Source organism: Trichosurus vulpecula, chromosome 8, assembly GCF_011100635.1.
Source record: "Trichosurus vulpecula isolate mTriVul1 chromosome 8, mTriVul1.pri, whole genome shotgun sequence".
In the NCBI taxonomy this organism is placed as follows: domain Eukaryota; kingdom Metazoa; phylum Chordata; class Mammalia; order Diprotodontia; family Phalangeridae; genus Trichosurus; species Trichosurus vulpecula.
Window position 1 is genome coordinate 117,058,442 of NC_050580.1, and position 19,926 is coordinate 117,078,367.

Consider the following 19,926-nt stretch of genomic DNA (forward strand, 5'->3'; position numbering starts at 1 on the left):
TTGGTAGGATACAATTTCAGCCAATCTCTCTACATTCTTTTTCCTTTCCAGTTTATCATGGCCATTGAAGTTGTGAGGGACCTGAACTCTGTTATCCTTTTAAGTTCGATTTGTCATATGTCAAACAGGGACTTGCCCCATATGGAATGCTAGATAGATGGGAAGAGATCATCCCATTTACAGCTAACTTTATCTCAAGAATTAGAAGTCTTCAATTTGGTACAGGGGATGACAGCAACTGAACTTGGGGTAGGCACAGGTCGGTAGGTTCTGATTCAGGGCTTTCTGTGGAACTGCTTTTATTAGTGTGGAATTTCTTTGCTTTTGTGTATAAGCACACCTGCTGTGAAATCCTCTACTCTGCGTGTTTTTAAAATACATATATTTTTAAAACTTGATTTCAGACGATCAGGAGTACCTCATTAATCTAATAGACTCCCCGGGACACGTGGATTTTTCTTCTGAAGTATCAACTGCTGTCCGAATTTGTGATGGCTGCATCATTGTGGTGGATGCTGTGGAAGGAGTCTGCCCACAGGTGATGTACAGTGAGAAGCTATTGCATTTACTGGAAATAACAGAGGAAATAATGAACCTTCAGGAAGATCAGAGCACTAACTCGCATTTATGTAGCCCCTTAAAGGTTACAAAGTGCTTTCTTAACAACAACCTTGTGAGCAAGGTGGTACAAGTTTTACAACCCTTGCCTTTATAGATGAAGTAGCTGAAGCCCAGAGAGGTGAATTAATTTCCCCACGGTCACAGTGCCCACATAAGTGTCAGTCAGCCAGGGTTTGAATTGAACTCTTCTGACACCAAGCCCAGGGCTCCTTTTGCTACCTCATGACTGCTTCAGTCTGCTTTACACTCTTGCCTAAGGATTAGCACGGTGTTCTGGATCAAGTGAATTATATATAATATTTACTTGTATAGAGGATATGCCCATACTCTGATGTTAGAACTGAAAGGATTTTAAACATCATCTAGCCCAACTTACTTTACAGATGAGGAAACTGAATCCCAAGTAGTTTAGATTAGGTCCTGGACCTTAATTCCTACCAACTGCCTCATTTTCTGATTACTTTAGGGAGGCAACTTGCATAGATAGTCATTGGGGGAGGTGGGATTAAGACTCAGGGCTCCTGAGCCACTGATTGGCATTCTTTTTATTCTTCTGTACGGCCTCTCATAACAAAAATTTGAAATCAAGGAAAAAGTAGTCAAAAAAATTCATTTCTCACTCCTGGTGCTTCTTAAGTAGTTGTCACATTCTCAAAGGCAGCTTCTGAACTAAGCAGCCCTTCTGCAGAATAAGAAATTAGGGGTGCATGGATGATATGAACAGAATATTTCCTTTGGGTCATGCTTGTTGCCATCGATGGGGATCTTGAAGTGAATGCCAATGTGGCAGCCTTGCAACTGAGCATACTGCTTTGGAGATCTGAGGCAAACAAACCACTTGGGCATTATATTAAATGAGCTGTTTGTTTGTTTTCTCTCTTTTTAACAGAAGATTATCCTATTTCTTGATGGGTAGATTGATTCATAAATGTGAAATGATGAAAGGAGCTCAAGATTGCTTTTTGTCCCCCTTGGAAACAGTACACTTGTGGAATACCTCCTGTGGCTAACCCTTCTTATCTTTGGAGCAGAGAGTCTGGAAGTGAGGGGGGAAGTTAGGAGGCCCCGGCCCTACTGAAAAGATAAGGTTCTCTACTAGGTTAGTGACTGTGGGCACGGATAGAAAGTGACCATGGGGGGAGCAGACCTGAAAAGGATGACTCAGTAGGATAACTGAGGTGGAATGCTAGGGAGAAAACCTGGCACATAATTTTGAAGAATGGTGGACCCAGAGACACAAATGAGAGTTTGATTTCCAGTGCTGAGTTAGAGGTGGTAGTGCAGCCATCCTGTGGAAATTTGAGCCATTTTTCTGTTCTTGGAGCTTCATCCATTTCACTTTTTATAGTTTTCCTGGGGCTTCCCGGGGTCTTCTTTATCCACTATAACTCCTTCAGTGGTTTCTTCCAATTAATTTCACCCTGCTTGACTTCCCTCTTCTCTTGTTCTCTTTCAGTCTATGACTTCCGTCAGTAAGACTGGTCGTCTTTGGTTTTGTGCATTTAGTCCTTTCTCACCCAACTTTGAGACCATTGCTTTGATTGTCCTTTTGCATCAGGACACTAGTCTTAAAATTGGATTTTGGTTCAAAACCTGATTCAGCCACTTACTGTGACTGTATCATTTAAAAGCTGATTAAAATGTAATATAACATATTGTCTTCTTTGCAGATTTTTGTCAGGATCAAACAAGATGATTTGCCCAAAAGCACTTTGTAAACTGTAAATCATTTTATCACTGTGAGCAGCTGTTATCACTAATGGACAATCTCTGTAACCCTCTCCCCCTAAATTTGTCACTCGCTCTAATTTTAGCTCAGTATTCACTTCAGAAAAATTTTCCTGATTAACCCAGTCCCATGTTTCTAACCTTTCTAGCAAGTGCCTAGTAAATGACTCAGTAATCCTGTGTATACCCACTAAGCAATGTATTTGCTGACTAATTTATGTGGATAGGATGAAATGTATTGATTATTTTGCATTGAAGGTTTTCTTAATGTGGTTTAATTCTATCAAACCATAAGCCATATTTGCATGTGTGTTTTTGTTAGACGCAAGCAGTTCTTCGACAAGCCTGGCTAGAAAACATCCGCCCAGTTCTAGTGATCAATAAAATAGATCGTTTGATAGTGGAACTTAAATTCACCCCTCAGGAGGCCTATTCTCACTTGAAGAATATCTTGGAACAGGTACTGTATCAAATTATACTTTTGTTACCAAACTGGGAAGGTCACAGGAAAATTTAAGAGGGGCAGTTCCTGAGGTAAAAGTTGATGTGATGGACAAGATAATGTCAGGAAAACTAGGTGAAGCTTTCTTTGGAAAAGATCAGAATTCTGAATGTATTTGTGGGCAATCATTTCTGAGAGGCTTTTGCTTCTCCATAATGGGGAGGGTACATGGCCTGGGAGGAAGGCAACAGAGTGGTGGGAAGATTGACCCTGAGTTTTTTAAAGTACATTTTAAGATGTTTTTCTATCATTATCATTTAGCCCTGTGCTTTATATATAGTAAGTGATTAAATAGATGCTTATTCATTCATTAAACACTTTAAAGTTTGCTATGCAAAAGTCAAAACCAAACCGAATCCAAAAAAATTATTAAAAAATCCTCCTCTACTATCTGTAGGTCGTAGGTCATCATTTTAAAAACAATATGACTATAGTGAAGCAATTTGTGCTGTCAAGTTTATTAATGAGAGCTGCTATTTGAGTGTGTTGGGAAATAAAAATGAAAATTTGCTAGAGGATTTGTATTAAAATCACAAAATGACCCTTCAGAATACCTCTGATTTGGTTTTACTATGTACAATTCAAACTTGATAATATCTTATTCTAAGTAAGATCAAGAATATCCTTGATCAGGCAAGGTAGTCATACATTTTCTTCATGAATTGAATATGAATTGGCAGCATCCTTTCGTTACTTCAAAGGCTAGCTACCTGGCATTAGAGAGTATATACCCCACAGTGGATATCTACAGTGGCCATTTCTTACCATCTGGATGACATTTTTGTATTTTACCTGTCTTCCCTAGATTAATGCACTCACTGGGGCTCTTTTTACTTCTAAAGTCTTAGAAGAATGGGCCAAAAGAGAAACCGAATCCCAAGAGAGTTCAGATTCTGTACCAGGAGAGCAAGTTTATGACTGGAGTGCAGGCTTGGAGCACACAGATGATTCTCACCTTTACTTCTCACCAGATCAGGGAAATGTGATGTTTACAAGTGCCATAGATGGCTGGGGCTTTGGGTAAGTCTGTTTGAATCCAGGAGAAGTTATAGTCATCAGAAAAATAAAGGCTTTTCAACATCACTATCGTTACTACATTTTCTGCCACACCAGGAGGCAGTGTGGCATAGTGGAAAGAATGAGAAGAGGCGCGGGTTAGAACGCTGGCTCTGAACACTAGTCGTGTAGCTCTGGGCAATCCAGCTCACCTCTCTGGGGCTCAGATTCTTAGTCTGTAAAATGAGAATACTAATACCTGAAGTACCTATCTAAGTGAGATGTGAGATGGTCTATGTAAGGCTCTGTACATATCAAGATTGTTATTATTACACTATTACAGTGTGAGTTAATCCTTTTACAATCCTTTTGAGACAGAAAATAGTTAATTCTCCTTGAACTCTTTTTAAATTTCATTTGTAATAAGTTTTGATTATCCATGTTAATACAGGGGAGGGAAGGCATGGATAAACCAAAATGAATGTTATCTGAAAATACTTTATATTTGATTTTGTAATGCATCTTGCAACTTGGTACAAGCCAAGTTATAATGCATTTTGAGTAATTATGTTTTCTTCAGTCAAATAGCAGTAGAATTAAGTTTCAAAGAATACACTGGAAAAGAAGGTTCTGTAATACACAGCTGTTTTGAGGCATGTGGTCTAGAAATGTTTTGCTGATTTTTATAATTTTATAAATTTGTTTTAATAAAAATATTTTTGAATCCCTATCATATGAAAAGTGAAATGAATAATCCAGTGCATATGCTTTTTCTGGTTCTTTTCTCTTTGGCGTCTCGGTGTTTTGACCTTGATTTTATACTGTTTACCTCGTAGAACAGGCTTCGTGATGTGAATTTTTTAATACTTTTGTCCAACTCCCCTTCAGATTCCTATCCCAAACTATCCCAAACATTGCAGCCATCTAAAAAAAAATTCCAGTGAAATTCAAACCATCCTCTAAAACAAGAAAATATACAAAAACATTGAAGAGCTGGTAGGGGAAAAAACACCCTTTTGGGTTCAAACCACTTCTTTTCCCTTGACAATTGATGGGAAAGAGCATATACTGACTTTTATTTCACCTAGTCTTGCAAAACTAGTCCTAAAATTCCATTACATAAAAATGGTTACTATTTCCTGTAGCATTTCTTAACTAGACTTAAATTAGTTTGCCTTCCTAGAGCACGTCTCAGTTGATAGTGATAGAGAGTAGTGGGAGGAGTAAGATGAGAAGTAACTGGGAGAAACGAATACCAGAGAATGTGGGTATGAAAAGGTTTTTTTCTGCAAAAAATTTAGGAAGTGGATTATCTTCATATGGATAATTCTGGGTTAACTGTCTGAACTTCCCACTGTTCAGACTTCGGTGCTTAGGCCTTTTTCATTGCTATGAAAAGTGAAATGTTAAAGTGATGGTAGGAATCTATCTGTATTTGTCTACAATCATGTTCCAATCTAAGTAATACAGGCATTATTACATTGCTTAATTTTTGAGAAACTGAATAAACAGCTTTTTTTTCCCTCTTAGTGACTTTTGCCACCAGTAAAATAGGTTATTTAGAGATAGTGAAGGCAACATAGAATAGTGGATAGAGTGCTGATCTTGAAGTTAGGAAAATCTAGGTTAAAGTTATGCTTCTGCTATGTACTAACTCTGTGATCCTGACTGAGTCACATAATTTCTCAGTGACTGTGGACTCTTTATTTTAAGTAATATTTTATTTTTGCCCCAATTACATGTAAAGACAATTTTTAACATTCATTTAAGAAAAATTTAAGTTCCAAATTCTCTACCTTTACCCTCTGTCCCCTCCCTGAGGTGGTAAGCAGTTTGATATAGGTTATTTATACATGTGCAGGCATGCAAAACATAGTTCCATATTTGTCATGTTGTGAAAGAAGACACAGACCCAAACGGGAAAAAAAAAACCCTGTGGACAACTTTTTAAGACAATACTGAGCAGAATTGCTGTAGAGATACATTGGTAAAGCGGGCTCCTTCACCAAAATTTCCATATACCAGTGGAAGTATAAGTTTGAAACAAATGAACAAATTAGGCCAATAATTGGGCAGGGCAGGGGGGTATTTTTCTTTGCAATTATACCTCAAAGAATGAAAAAAAGAACTTTCCAAAAGAATGAAAAAGATCATGGGTAGTACTATTACTTAAAAAAAAAGGCAACCCAAAGAGATATTAGTAGCTATCAACCCACATGCCTATTTTCTCATCTCTTTATGAGGATAGTCTATGCATTTAGGAGTACCAGTGATTGAAATGAGAAAGGCCCAGGCAAAGCTTCTGCAGAGAGTTCTCTCCAGTAAACTGTGTCTTTGTGGACACATAATTGAGAAGGGGCCATGTTCTATTATTTTATTTTTTGCATGCTTTTATCTATGTATCTAAGGACACACATTTTATTGCTGGACCCCTCAAATATCTCCCATAAATCTTTGCTCCTTCTATTGCTGTTCTTCCTAAGCTGTAACTTGCTCTAGTATCTGAACTTGGAAGAGTTATACTGGCAGCAGAACCCTCAGCCTGGTATCCCCACCAATGGTCTTTTATGGTCTTTTGAAATCTCTTTAAATCCTGCATATAGAATTAATTCCTTTAAGGTTCTCAAGCACCGTATTCTGCATGACGTCTTTTCCAGATCCCCTGAACTATTAGTGCTTCCTCCTCTCTGCAACTGCCTCATATTTAACTTCTTTGCATTTATTTATATTTATTCATTTTATATTTATGCTATGTATACTTATAAATATACTTGTTGTTTTCCTGTTAGAATGTAAACTCCTTGTGAGTAGGATTGTCTTATTTTTTATCCCCAGCTCCTGGCACCATGCCTAGTACGTAGCAGGTTTTTAATAAACATCTGTTGATTGTTTCCAATTTATCACCCAGGTTGTTATTGGCTTGCCATTATGATGTGTTTCATTGCCATATAAAAAGACTGATGGCAGTTTTTTTGGAGGAAGGGTTCCTAAAACATGTTATATCTTGATTGATTATGATGTCAATTCCCTTATTTGAAGCCTCTCTATTCTGCAATACTTCATTATATCTAAAAGTTCAGTTGGTTCTTTTAAAATGATTTTTGAGTATTCTGCCAACTGGCCACAAGATGGGGATCTTGTCTTTTTCTTTCAAGGTTACTATTAATGTTTCATGTTTGTTTAGTTGAAATCTTCGTTTATAAATTATGTAAAGATAATTTTGTCAGGGAGGTTTGTGGGTGGAGAAAGGGCAAGAAGATGATGTCTTTACCTGATTAAATGTAGCTGACTTATCTCTTTGAGCTCATGTGTTTGGCTTTTTTTTTAAGCGATATAAATCTCAGTCAATAACTGAATATTTCACATACTTAGATAACAATCTTGGATGTGTTGTATTGGCTGCTTTCAAAAAGCTCCCTTATGATCTGGTTTCCATATGGGGAAAGTTTAAGTATTACTTTTTTAAAAAATAGAAGAAGTAGCAAGATGGAGATTTCTAAAATCTGATTATTGGGAGAGGATAAAAAGTAGGAGGAGAGGGTGCAAAATGACTGGAAATTGAATTCTTATTTGAAATCCCACTCAAAGAAAACAGCAGTGGGCAGTTTCTGTTTGCATTGAGATTTTGGCAAGAAACTTTCAGTTTCCAATGATATTAAGAAAAAAACGCAGGAAGCTATGAATAAATAGCCACCAGCTTAGCCAACAGGTGTCTCATTGTGGCAGTGTGCCATGAGAGAACTGCCATCAAGAATGACAGAGTACTGAGGCTTTCTTTTCCTGTAACTATGGGGAATTTTGCAGTGACCAGATCACGTGATGCACTAATGTTTCTGTACTGCCAAGTAACAGAAATAGGTGAACAAAGTACAGATTGGTTTCCCTTTTAGAGTAGTAAGGTGAAAGGGCTGGAGGAACTCTTCTTTATAACTTAACAGGGATAATGAAGTATCCTTTGAAAGAAGTGCTTTTTGGGGCAGCTAGGTGGTGCAGTGAGTAGACCACCGACCCTGGAGTCAGGAGGACCTGAGTTTAAATACAGCCTCAGACACTTGACATACTTCCTAGCTGTGTGACCTTGGGCAAGTCCCTTAACCCCAATTGCCTTGCCTTCCCCCCTCCAAAAAAAAATCAAAAAAAAAAAAAAGAGAAAGAAGTGCTTTTTGAGAAAATCATCTGGGTTCATTTTTAAATGTTACTATCCTGCATCCACTATGTACTTGTCACTATGCTGGAGACTAAGGATACAAAAACAAAAAATGAAATACTTGCTGCATTCAGGGAGCATATATAGTTTACTGTGAAGCTTTAACACGCACACCTGTGTTCAGCATAAAAGAGCATTGGTGAGGGTAGCTCAGGTTGAGGCTTCTGTTGCCAGTATAAATCTTCCAAGTCCAGGTACTAGAGCAAGTTATAGCTTAGGAAGAGCAGCAATAGAAGGAGCAAGGTTTATGGGAGATAATATTTTAGGGGTCCAGCAATAAAATCTGTGTCCTTAGATACGCAGATAAAAGCATGCAAAAAATAATAATAAAGCAGGGACTAGCCATCCTGATATGAAAAGAAAAATTGGACCTAATAAGTAATGTATTCCTAAGAGTAGGTAGAATGGGTTTAATGCCTGGAATGTGGCCATGGGAGGGTACATCTGATTAAAAAGATAGAGAATATGTAAAAAGGCCAGTGGGATAAAATTACATATTTTTTAATTTAAAATTTTATTTTCAATCCCAAATCTCTCCCTCCACACCCTCCCCTACCCATTGAGAAGACAAGAAAATAGCATAGTATTTTTAGAAGCTATATTCTTGTGATAAAATCCAGCAACTGGAGAACGTGGTGAGAGATCATTGGAGTAAGAATCAATGGAGGAAAAAGCGAATTTATAGTCTCTATCAGTGTGTACTATAGACAACCTGAATAAAAGGAAATAGATGTATTTAGGAAATTGCATCAACCTGACATGGTATTGTAGAGATGGGAATTTAAGTTATCAGGACGTCTGCTGGAACTCTGTCAGAAGAAGGTCTGATACATTTTCATGTGTCTTTGTAATCATTTCATTCCTTAAAAGGTCAAGGAAGTGACTAAGGCATCTGCTTATTCCATACCTGATTCTAACCAGCAAATGGCTTCTGAAATAGAGCTGATGAGAATCTTGAGGGAAGATGACCATTCCATCTTAGAATTTCTGATAGAGGAAGAGAGTCAGCCCATAAGCCTAATCTTTGTTGTAGATTTTGAGGAAAACAGATTTTAAGCAGGATTTCAAGGGCTCATCCTAGAGGGCAAGTCAGTCTAGGACAAATGAGAAAATCATGAAGACAAAAAAGAGAGAATTAGGGAGGAAAAGAAGGAGCTGCCAGAGATGGCCATGGGGCTCTATAGGGAACTCATCCATAGAGTTATGTTTATGAGAGTGTGTCAGTACAGGGAACTTGTGCACAAAGGCATGTGTAGAAGCTTGCAGCAAGGGAAAGTGTGATAGAGGGTGAATCCATGTGTGGTAAGAGTGGTATGTCAAATACTCAAGCCCAGAATCAACTCAGGGTAGTGGCAGGTGCTCAGAATAACAGAACTTTTTGCCTATATTTAGGGGCAAGAGAGATGTCAAATAAAGTGCCACTGCAAGAGGTGGATGGGATGATAATACACAAGGGAAAGAAGGTAAAACTACTATCATGACAGTTTTAGAGCTATAAGGGGCCCTCAGAGGCCAGAGTTCAACCACTTCACTTTATAGATATCTCAGGGAACCCTGCTAAATGGATTCATATGCTTGAATGGCTGTCATCTAAACGTTACAGCCTCATTGTGCTTAATTCGCACTCTCTCATTTTGCAAATGAGGAAACTGAGGATTCCAAGGGATGTGTTAAATGTTTTCATGTATTTGAATGGCTGTCATCTGGAAGTTGGATTCGACTGGTTCCACTTTACCCCACAGGGCAAAACTGAAAACCATGAGTGGAAGTTGAGGCACAGATTTAGAGCTGGCATAATGAAAAACTTCCAAAGGATTCAAACTATGTAAAGGTTGACCAGGTTACCTTGGGAAGGAGGGAATTTTATTCATTAGAAGTTTTTAAACAGAGGCAATATGTTCAACTGTCCAGGACGTTGTAAAAGGGATTCCTTTCTGGGTACATAGTACATTGAACTAGACATCCTCTGAGGCTTTTTAACAGTTTCAAAATTCACTCATAAGTTGTGTTGATTTACCATTGTTAAACATGCCTTGACATTGGTTGTAGAGTCCTTTTCTTTCTTAAGATTAGTATCATCAGGAATGGTAACTTTGCTTGAGACTTTTTATAAATAAACATATATCTACATATAAATATATTTATATAAATATACACATATGTGTAAATGTAAATTATATATACACATGTATATCCACAGATGTATGTATATATGTTCATATATGAACACAGTTTTTAAAATAGCATTTTTATATATACTTTGAAATATCAGTTAAGTAGAATTGTTCAGGGAATGGGGTGTACTTATTAACTGAGGGTCATTTCTGTTCAAATCAGAGCAGCTAATAAATTCTTGACTTGGCTTACTGGCAGTTTCATCTTTGAGAAGGTGGAGGGTGAGATGAGGGTTTTTCTATTTTGCCCTTAATTCTAGCCAGCAAAGGAGAGCTTCTAGAAATGTGACAGTGATAGAAGCTGTGAGAAATAATGACCGTGTCCTCTAAAGCCCATGATTACCAAGAAAGGGAACTTGTGATTGTTATTAGACATGACCATAGGTTTTAATGGAAAAAAAATAAGGACGTGGGTCTTTGGCTAGAAACTTTGAAAGAAAATATTTTTTCCAGGAGTTAGGAGTCTCTAAAAAGTGAAATTCTGACAAGATGATTGAAAATAATCCCAATGGGGGAAAAGTTGGAGAATGTTATGTAAGGTAATCTTTTGTACTGCAGAAAATTTGTTCAACGTTAGAAAGAACTTGGACAAAAGATTGACATAAGAATATCAATCCAACTGCAAATAGAGTGGTACGACCCCATAAGAAGAGTGTCAAAATTAACTGAGATTTGCCAAAAATACTAAAGACAAATAAAATCCTTTTTTGTTATATCTGAGCAAGAACAGCAGGGAAGAGATTGGTTAGAGGAGATGGTGTAATATTAACAGATGACAAAAAGAAGGCAAAACTGCTTATCTTCTCTTGTTCTGTGTTCTCTAGTTGGGAAGAAAGAGTTTGCAACTTGGAAAGGGAAGGAAAAAAAATCTTAAAGGTGGAATTGAAACCCAAGATGGGTTAGGAGATAAGAAAAAAGTACTAGGTAGCTTTAAATGAATTAAGAGTGTCTGGGCCCAGACAAATTACAATCCAGGGTACTGAAATAACTTGTACATGTTGTCACAGAACCCCTGTTGAGTAGTCTAGAGAAATAATTGTGAGTGGGAGAGGTGTCAAAGGAATAGAAATAGACAGATATTGTCAACATGGATGGATACTAGAAACTTAATGGCTAAGCATTGTGTTGTTTCCTGGCAAAAATCTAGATTAGATTATTAAATCAGATTAAGATCTATGTGAACATTTAGAAAACAAAAAGGTATAGTGGATTCACCGAGAAGTCACATACAACTAATCTAATTTCCTTTTATTTTAAGGTTACTAGACTGATAGTTTGAGAATGCCACACACACAGTTTGTCTTGATTTTAGCAAGATATTTGACAGAGTCTCTTGTGATACCTCTGGAAAAGATGAAGAAAGCGGGATGAATGATACCACCATTAGGTGGATTTACACTATTTTAATATGTGAATTTAGAATAGCTTTGATTAATGAAGTTAATCAGGCTTTCAGCCTTGAAAAGTGAAGTCTAGTTTGACACAGCATTTGTTTTTGCTGTGTTAAGACGTTTTAATCAGTGATGCAGATGAAGACATAGAAGTAAATCATTTATTGCAAATTTTCAAATATCACTAGCCTAGGAGTAGCAGCTAATGTGATAGATAACAGAATCAAGACTCAAAATGATCTTGACAGGCTGGAATGATGGAATGAAAGCAATAAGATGAGAATTTACAGACCTAAATCTACCATCTTTCATTTATGCTTAACACATCAGTTGAACAACTAAAGGGTAGAAGCCACCTAGAGTGACAGCGATTCCCACAAGAAAGACAGTTGGTTCCTTATGTTCTTTCAGTATCAATAAGCAGTGAGATGTGCAATCTCTGGTCACTTTAAAATTTAGTGTTTAAATTGTGGAGGTTGCCATCCCACCGTACTCTGTTTTGGTTGGATCTCGTATGAGTTACAGCGTTTAGATTTGGGCTACATTTTCAAAAGACAATGACAAGAATACATTCTGAAGATAGTAACCAAGATGGTGAGAGTTCTGAAAACCCTATCGTATGAGGAAAGACTTGAGAATGTTTAGCCTGAAGAAGTGACTACTTATGTGGGGCATAACTGTTGTTCTTTGGTATTTAAATGATTGTTTTATGGAAGACGAATTACATTTACTCTGTGTAACTCTGAAAGGCAGGTTGAGAGCTAGAGGATAGAAGTTATTCTGAGTTATGCCTCTGGAACCAGAGGCCCTGGATTCATATCTCTGGTTTTGTGCTTGTTAATTTAATCTTTTTGTGATTAGTCAGGATCTTGTAGCACCTTAGAGGGATTATTATATATATTGATGATTGTGATACTGTATTTGGCATATAAATGTAAAAGATTAGGCTGATTCTCTTAAGCCAAACACTTAGCCTAGAATTTTAAAGAAATGCTAAGTAATTCTTTATTAATTCCACCCCCCTCCCCCATTTGTGCCTTTTAAAAGTGTTGTGGCTTTTTTTAAAAGGGATGGCTCTCTGAATTAAGGGAAGAAGCAAGGGGTATCTTCAGAAATTAAATATCATGTAAAAACAATTTTTAACGTTCATTTTTAAAAATTTTGAGGTCTGAATTCTCTCACTCTCTCCCTCACCTCCACCCTCCCCTGACACGGTAAACAGTTTGATATAGGTAATACATGTGCAGTCATGCAAAACGTGAAAACAAGATTTTTGAAAAGTGAAGTACATATAAGAAAGTCCAATTAAAGTGAGGCTTTTATCATACATCGATTAAAGGTAAGACTTGCAAATAATTTCAGGCAGCTGGGTGATGTAATGGATAGAGCCCTGTGCCTGGGACACATCATTTAATCTCTGCCTACTTCAGTTTCCTCAACTGTAAAATGGGGGTAATAACAGTACCTATCTCTCAGGATGGTTGTGAGGATTAGATGAGATAATATTTGTAAAGTGCTTTACAGTGCCTGGAACATAGTGGATGCTTAGCAAATGCTTATTCCTTTCCCCTTCCCTCAATTTGGGTAGGCTCAGGTTTCTTGAAGTTCCATTACTGCCCTGACTCACAGTGATTCAATTCCTACTCACTAGTGCTGCCTTTTTCTTTTCTTAGTTGGTTTCCAATTCCTCCAATTTCTCCCTATTTATTATAAAACTGAAAGATTAAGACCTATTGACCAGTCAGCAAATTAACAAGTGTTTAATAAGTGCCTGCTATGTGTCAGGCATTGTGCTAGGTGTTGGGGAAACATAAAAGTGAGCTACTGTCAAAACTTCTTAAAAAGAGAGCTTTTTTAAAAAATCCAATCTTTTCTCATACCTCTTGGCTTATTACAATTTATAATTTGTTTGTCCTGTGAAGGCAAGTGTCTTTATTTTACCTGCTTTGTCTTGTCTAGTTTGAATAGTATGTGTAGTCAAGGGTATTAATTGGTTATGGTCTCCATTTCAATAATAAGCTTTTTAGATAGGCTACTCTTCTCAGAGGGAAAAGAGAGTTTTTATTTTTAATGCTAACTAGTCTCCAAGAAGGAGTCCAGATCTCATAGACTAAGAACATTCAGGCTAAGAGGACCCTTAAATTGTATGCCCCACAAAACAGTTAGGTGGCATAGTCGATAAAATATTGGACTTGGATTCAGGAATACCAGAATTTAAATCTTCCCTCTGATACTTATTGAGCTGAATGACCCTGGGTAAGTCATTTAACCTCTCAACCTCAGTTTCCTCATCTACAAAATAGGGATTATTATATCACCTACTTCCTATGGTTATTGAGTCAAAATGAGATAACACATGTAATGAACTTTATAAACCTTAAAAAAAAAAAGATTATATGTTCCACAGTAGGAGCCAATGTGTGCAAACACTTATGGCAATCACCAAGGCTGGAGGAAAATCCCTACCTGAGGAGGGCTAGGTAGAGTTAGAATATTAGATCCAAACTAACATCTACCAAAGGCAAGGCCAGATTGGAACCAGGACCTCTTAGAAGTCCTGGACTCCAAAGGGTTAAAACAGAAGTGGGAAGCTAGAGGCAAGAAACAAAATTTTTGAATGCACAGGATTAAGAGGCCAGCTGCCAAGAGTGTTCCATTCTGCCCCCTCAAAGCTTTAGACTTTTACGGTGGTATTCCCAATCTCGGCTTTGTACTGATGTATTGATGTGGATATAAGCCACCCTTAGCATGTTCCCTGCAGACACAACCATGCCATCAGGCCACAGACCCAAGCGTACACATCGCTTTTAGAGTGAGGACACTTAGGCCTAGATGGGATAGAATTTGTTTGCCTTGTTGTCACACATCTAGTTAGTGGCAGGGCCGTGAGTAGAATCTACATTTCCTGATTCCCAGTCTAGGACACTTTTCAATATTCTTTGGTGTTTATCTCTTTTTCTTACTAAAATATTGTTTTATTAGGGAAGGGTGAACTAGTAATTGCTATGATACATAGAAGATACCTTAGAAGTCTTCTAGTGTCTTCTTCCACCCAGTGCAGGAATCTACCCTTGTACACCCATGACAGAATTGCTGATGCTTTCTGAACTTCTTCCATGTGCTTATGGGAAGAGTGAGTGAAGTTTAGATGGTTCTATTTTGGATCAAGTGCTGAACATAGCACATCTGGGGTTCCCATATAAAATCCATGTGTTGAAAGGGTGCAGTCAAACTGTATATTAGCAATTGCAGACATCAAATGAATCATAAAAGTCTGAGTTTTATTGCCTTTGGCTTACTTTCAGAAAATGCTGGCATCTTTTAAGATACTGTCTGGAGTGCCATGCTTTTTGAAACATTACTTTTTAGGATGTTGTTTGGAAGAAATGACCATTGTAAATGTCTCTGGATTCCTAGGTCAGATGCTCACAACTAAACTTAAGTCTCTGAAGAAATAAAGTTCTCTGAGAAACAGGAATATTTCTTTTTTTTTTAATTTTTGTTTTTTTGGCAGGGCAGTTGGGGTTAAGTGACTTTCCCAAGGTCACACAGCTAGTACATATGTCAAGTGTCTGAGGCCGGATTTGAACTCAGGTCCTCTTGACTCCAGGGCCGGTGCTCTACTCACTGCGCCACCTAGCTGCCCCAGGAATATTTCTTAATTCAGCCTCACAAAGATAATTCAGCAACTGTACACAGATTTCCTAAGTAAGCTGTCTGTTACTTCATTGCAAGTTGCATGTTGATAAAAAGCTCATTATTTCTTGTTTGACTTTTGGGGGCCAGCAATGTATCCTCTACAAGCAGTAACACAAAGCATACCCAAAAGAATGTAGGACAGGAGACCTGGATTAGTCTCCATCTTGCAACTAACTCACTGTGTAGTCCTGGGAGGGTGACTTAATCTCTTTGAGAATGTGGCAGCTACTTAAGAAGCACCAAGAATGGAATATAAAATTTTGACTACTTTTTTCTTCAGTTTCCTATTTTTGTTTTGGGAGGCAGTATAGAAGAGGACCATAGTACTTGTACTACTGAGCTCACAGGTTTGCTGTCAAGTTCATGTAATACCTGTAATAAGGCATGTAAAGTACCTTCTAATTGTAAGGTGTTACATCCATGTCATTTGCTGCTGTTATGGTTGAAGGTGTGGGTCATCAAAAGCTATGATATTGAACAACAGCTCTGGCATGTCTAGAAATTTAGAAAGACTTGGAGTGCAGGCCAAGCAGTGGATTGTATGTCTGGTATTTGAGTGCAAGCCTCATTTCAAGGAGAATCAGGAGCAGATATATTGGCCACCAAGTGATGGAAATTTTTAGCCACATCAATTCATAAATCTACCTATTAAGAACGTGGAGGGGCTGTGTATAGTCTCTATCAATGGAGGAAATTCACTGATGAAATATCACAGCTCTTTTAATGTATAGAAGAAAAAAAGAACAGAAATGTATACTCTATGTATACCCACCCTACATCTGTGGAACTACCCTACTTAAAATCAAGGTGCTTGGGATATTTTTCTAGGAAGTTGGACTCATTTTAGTTTGAGATTGGGAAGGGCGCAATGACTGAGTTAGTATTGATAAAGTAGCGGCATCTTTGAAATCCAGAAGACCTAGGTGCAAGTCTTGACTACAGTACATATTTATCTGTGTGACCACAAGGCAAAATACTTGACTTCTTCATGCCCTAGGCATCTTTCTAAGATTAAAAGCCACAGAAGAGTTGATTTGCATTGGTGGAAGGATCTTCCATGCCAGGAATTCTCTACACTGATGAAATCGTGGAGGCAATGAATATACTCTGTCTATGGTTTAAACATCCCAATTCCCATCTGATCCTTAGGTCAACTTCCCTTCTCCTTCTTGCTTTACTTATGAAATCAATAAAGTATAACATATTTTGCACAATTCATATTGCTATGGAAAATCACTTTCTTTCAGGATTGAACATTTTGCCAAACTATACAGCCAAAAACTTGGCATCAAGGCCGATGTTCTTTTGAAGACCTTATGGGGAGATTATTACCTAAATACAAAATCAAAGAAGATTATGAAAGTTGACCAGGTAAATACATTAAGATGAAGAGGCACTTTGTAGTGGGATACACTATTGATGTATTAAAGAAAAATAAATCTTTGAAGTTTTCTACCAATAGATATAAGTAGTAGCTGATATTTAATGCTCTTCATTATTCAGTGTAGCATGGAAATTATGACCTTAATAAATTTTTCAACACATGTAGCACAAATACCAGTAATATTCTTTTCATGTAGGTTCATTTATACCATTTCACAAATTTCTCTGGATTTCAGAGATGAAGTTGTAATGTTGAACATTGAAGAAAATTATGTCTGTATTCAAACAGTCACAGAAAGTGTGGCATATAACATTTTGATATTTAGCTGTATTCTTTCCCTTTGAATATCTTATATCATTTAACAGCTGTAATGGACTTAGTTCATCTTTCATTTATGCTGCTCATGTCATGAAAGTTTTTTACTTTTTGAAATTGGTTAACACTTAAAAACTTTCTTCCCCAGTTATTGTGCTTAGATAAGAATTTTTATTGGCCTTTAAACTTAGATGGCATAACAACTCATTTTCTCATAGTTTGGAGTGAAGAGATTCAACTTCAAGTCCTGATTCTTGTGACTTCCCCTTTCTGGCCTCTGTTTTTCTGTGTCTCTATAAAGTTAGAAGTCTCTTATAGATCTAAAAAAATTATTTTAAGGTTACTTAGCTACACAAGAGCTCTGGGGAAATGATGGAGAACCACACATTTTATATGTCAGAGATTGTATATTTGCCATTTACCATACATGTCTCAGCAATCTGGGGCCACTTAGTGTAGTGGCAAACATTCTTTGGCATTTCGTTGGTCCTGCGGGACTCTGTGTTATAATGCAATACAGTATTTACTATTCATAATGACGGCCCCGAGCTATAAAGAAAATGTTAAGTTATGTTTAGTATACTCTGTATAAGAAGTAGGGAAGTGGGCATGACATCGTAGAAAGAGTTCCATATGAAGGGGCTACTCACAGAATTAAAACTGAAACCACCTTGGCTCCTTTACTAGGGTAGATGATGCCTCTATTGAGCATTTGTGGCAAGAGCAATGGAAGTAGCCATAGAAATTAATGTTGTTTGAATTGAATTGAAATGGAAGCATTAACAGTGGGACAGCTGCAACAGCAGGGTTTCCCTTTTTCATTGTTAAGTATTATTTGTGTTACTGTTTGCCACCATTGGTATGGATAATTGAAATTTGGCTCTGAATGCTGAACTACAGGTTACGCCAAACTGAAAATTATGTTGAGTAAATATTTGCAAACTGATGAGACATATAGTTGATAAAGAATCGAGTGTGAAATTAAATTGTGTTAAGACATCTGTCAAATGTTTAAGATCTCAAGAGACAATCTGGTAGAGACCAGAGAGCACAGGAATCAGAACACTTGGGTGGGAATTCTGGCTCTAGCACTCGCTAGATTATGACCATGACCAAGTCAGTTCACCTCTTTACACCTCTGTTTCACCTGGAAGATGGGGGTTGATTCCCTTTCTACATTATTGGGACCGTTTGTGTGGAAAGCCTTTTGTAAAACATAAGTGCTATATAAATGTGAGTTATTATTCCAACCATATATGTATTCTTTCTTACAGACAAAAGGAAAGAAACCGTTATTTGTACAGTTAGTCCTGGAAAATATATGGAGTCTCTATGATGCAGTCTTGAAAAGGTAAGATTATGATACAGTGCTTGATATTCTGGTCAGTTCTATTTAAGCAATATGCTAGTCTTAGGTATTTACCATGCTTCAAGAAGAGTGTGGTTGCAAAGGAAAGGGGATAGCAGTTTTCAACAGATTTGCTTGCAGTTGGTGAACCAAACATTACTATTAATATTCAGCCCAAGTAAAATCATGGCTAATGGGTGTAATTAGCCAGGATTGTACAAGGTGGTATGGTGGTGGGATGATGATAATAGCTATGTGTTATTAACAAGAAAGACAAGGCTTGGGGTCATTAGAGTCAGTTTCTGTGAAAAAAAATTGACATCCATTCCCATTTTAGGATTAATTTGATAAAATTTGCCTGCAACAAGTAGAAATTAAAGTTAATTTTATTGTTATAATTACGTTATGAATGACAGGTTAGTAATTTTCTTTTATTCCTTTTGCAAAAGTATGTTGTTGGTAATGTGGTTTGTCATAAAAGAGTTTTAGAATCTCCCATTTTTAAAATTAAAAAAAAAACAGAACAGGTTATTTTTTGCACTGTGGTAGGAATACCCTTCCAAATATTTATAGTCTTTTATTGGAAAAGTAATAATGGGAACCAATAGCTAATTAAATTTTACTTCTGTTTCAGTGCGTGTAGAAATATAATCTTGTGTTTTTGTTTTCTTGAAAAATTATAGAGACAAAGAAAAAATTGATAAAATAGTGAGCTCACTGGGATTAAAAATTGGAGCCCGAGAGGCACGTCATTCTGACCCTAAAGTTCAGATCAATGCCATTTGCAGCCAGTGGCTTCCAATATCAAATAGTGTTCTTGGTATCCTTTTTGAAATTCCCTACTATTGATGAACCATGAAGACCGTTGAAAATAAAGCTGTCCATGCTGAAGCTTTTTATGGTAATGTAATGAGCTTTTTCTAAGTCCTTGCATATGATATTTGTTTTTCCCTGTAGGGATTTCCTTTTTTCCATAACACCTCTTCAAACTAAATCTAACATGTGTAGGGAAGAAGGTGACCTAAATTTATCATAGGTGACCTACATTTGTCATATTTATTATCTATAGTTTAACAAAATACATTTTACCCCCCTTGGGTATCACTGGTTAATTTGAAAGTGGTTTCTGCTGGGAATTTGGTTCCATTTGAATATCACTGTTATCTTCAGCTGATCACTGTTTCCTATCCTAATGGCCTTTGTTCACTTGTCTATTCTTAACTGAGCTAGTTTATTAAATACATTTAGAGTGTTTTCCTTTTCCTGGGACACTTTAGTTGTTCACGCTGTGTATGGGCCTGGGAAACTATATATATTTGAATATTTTTAAATCAAATCATCTTAATTGCAATTATTAATGAAGATGGATGTGTAAATGTTTTAAAATGTAGGTAATGAGGCTTTTAATTTTTTTAAGTTCATATTGTTTTGTATGAGAAAAGTTCCTATTCTTTAAATGAGAAGCAGTTACATAGTAGCTAGAGAGTTAGCCTCAAGGTCAAGGTCATGGAGACTTTGCCCTCAAATTCTGCCTCTGACTCCTGGCCTGGCCAAGTCACCA

The 19,926-nt window shown here is 37.1% G+C and overlaps 1 protein-coding gene across 2 annotated transcripts in view; it reads left to right on the top strand.

The window, feature by feature from the left end:
• EFL1 (elongation factor like GTPase 1) overlaps window positions 1-19,926 on the top strand; it is a 218,837-nt gene that overhangs the window by 31,664 nt on the left and 167,247 nt on the right. For both annotated transcript variants that reach the window (XM_036735929.1, XM_036735928.1), the window contains 6 exons: window positions 405-538; window positions 2,672-2,809; window positions 3,657-3,871; window positions 16,566-16,689; window positions 18,292-18,368; window positions 19,049-19,185. In XM_036735929.1, the coding sequence (XP_036591824.1) occupies window positions 405-538; window positions 2,672-2,809; window positions 3,657-3,871; window positions 16,566-16,689; window positions 18,292-18,368; window positions 19,049-19,185 (825 nt within the window). The remainder of the gene's footprint in view (window positions 1-404; window positions 539-2,671; window positions 2,810-3,656; window positions 3,872-16,565; window positions 16,690-18,291; window positions 18,369-19,048; window positions 19,186-19,926) is intronic.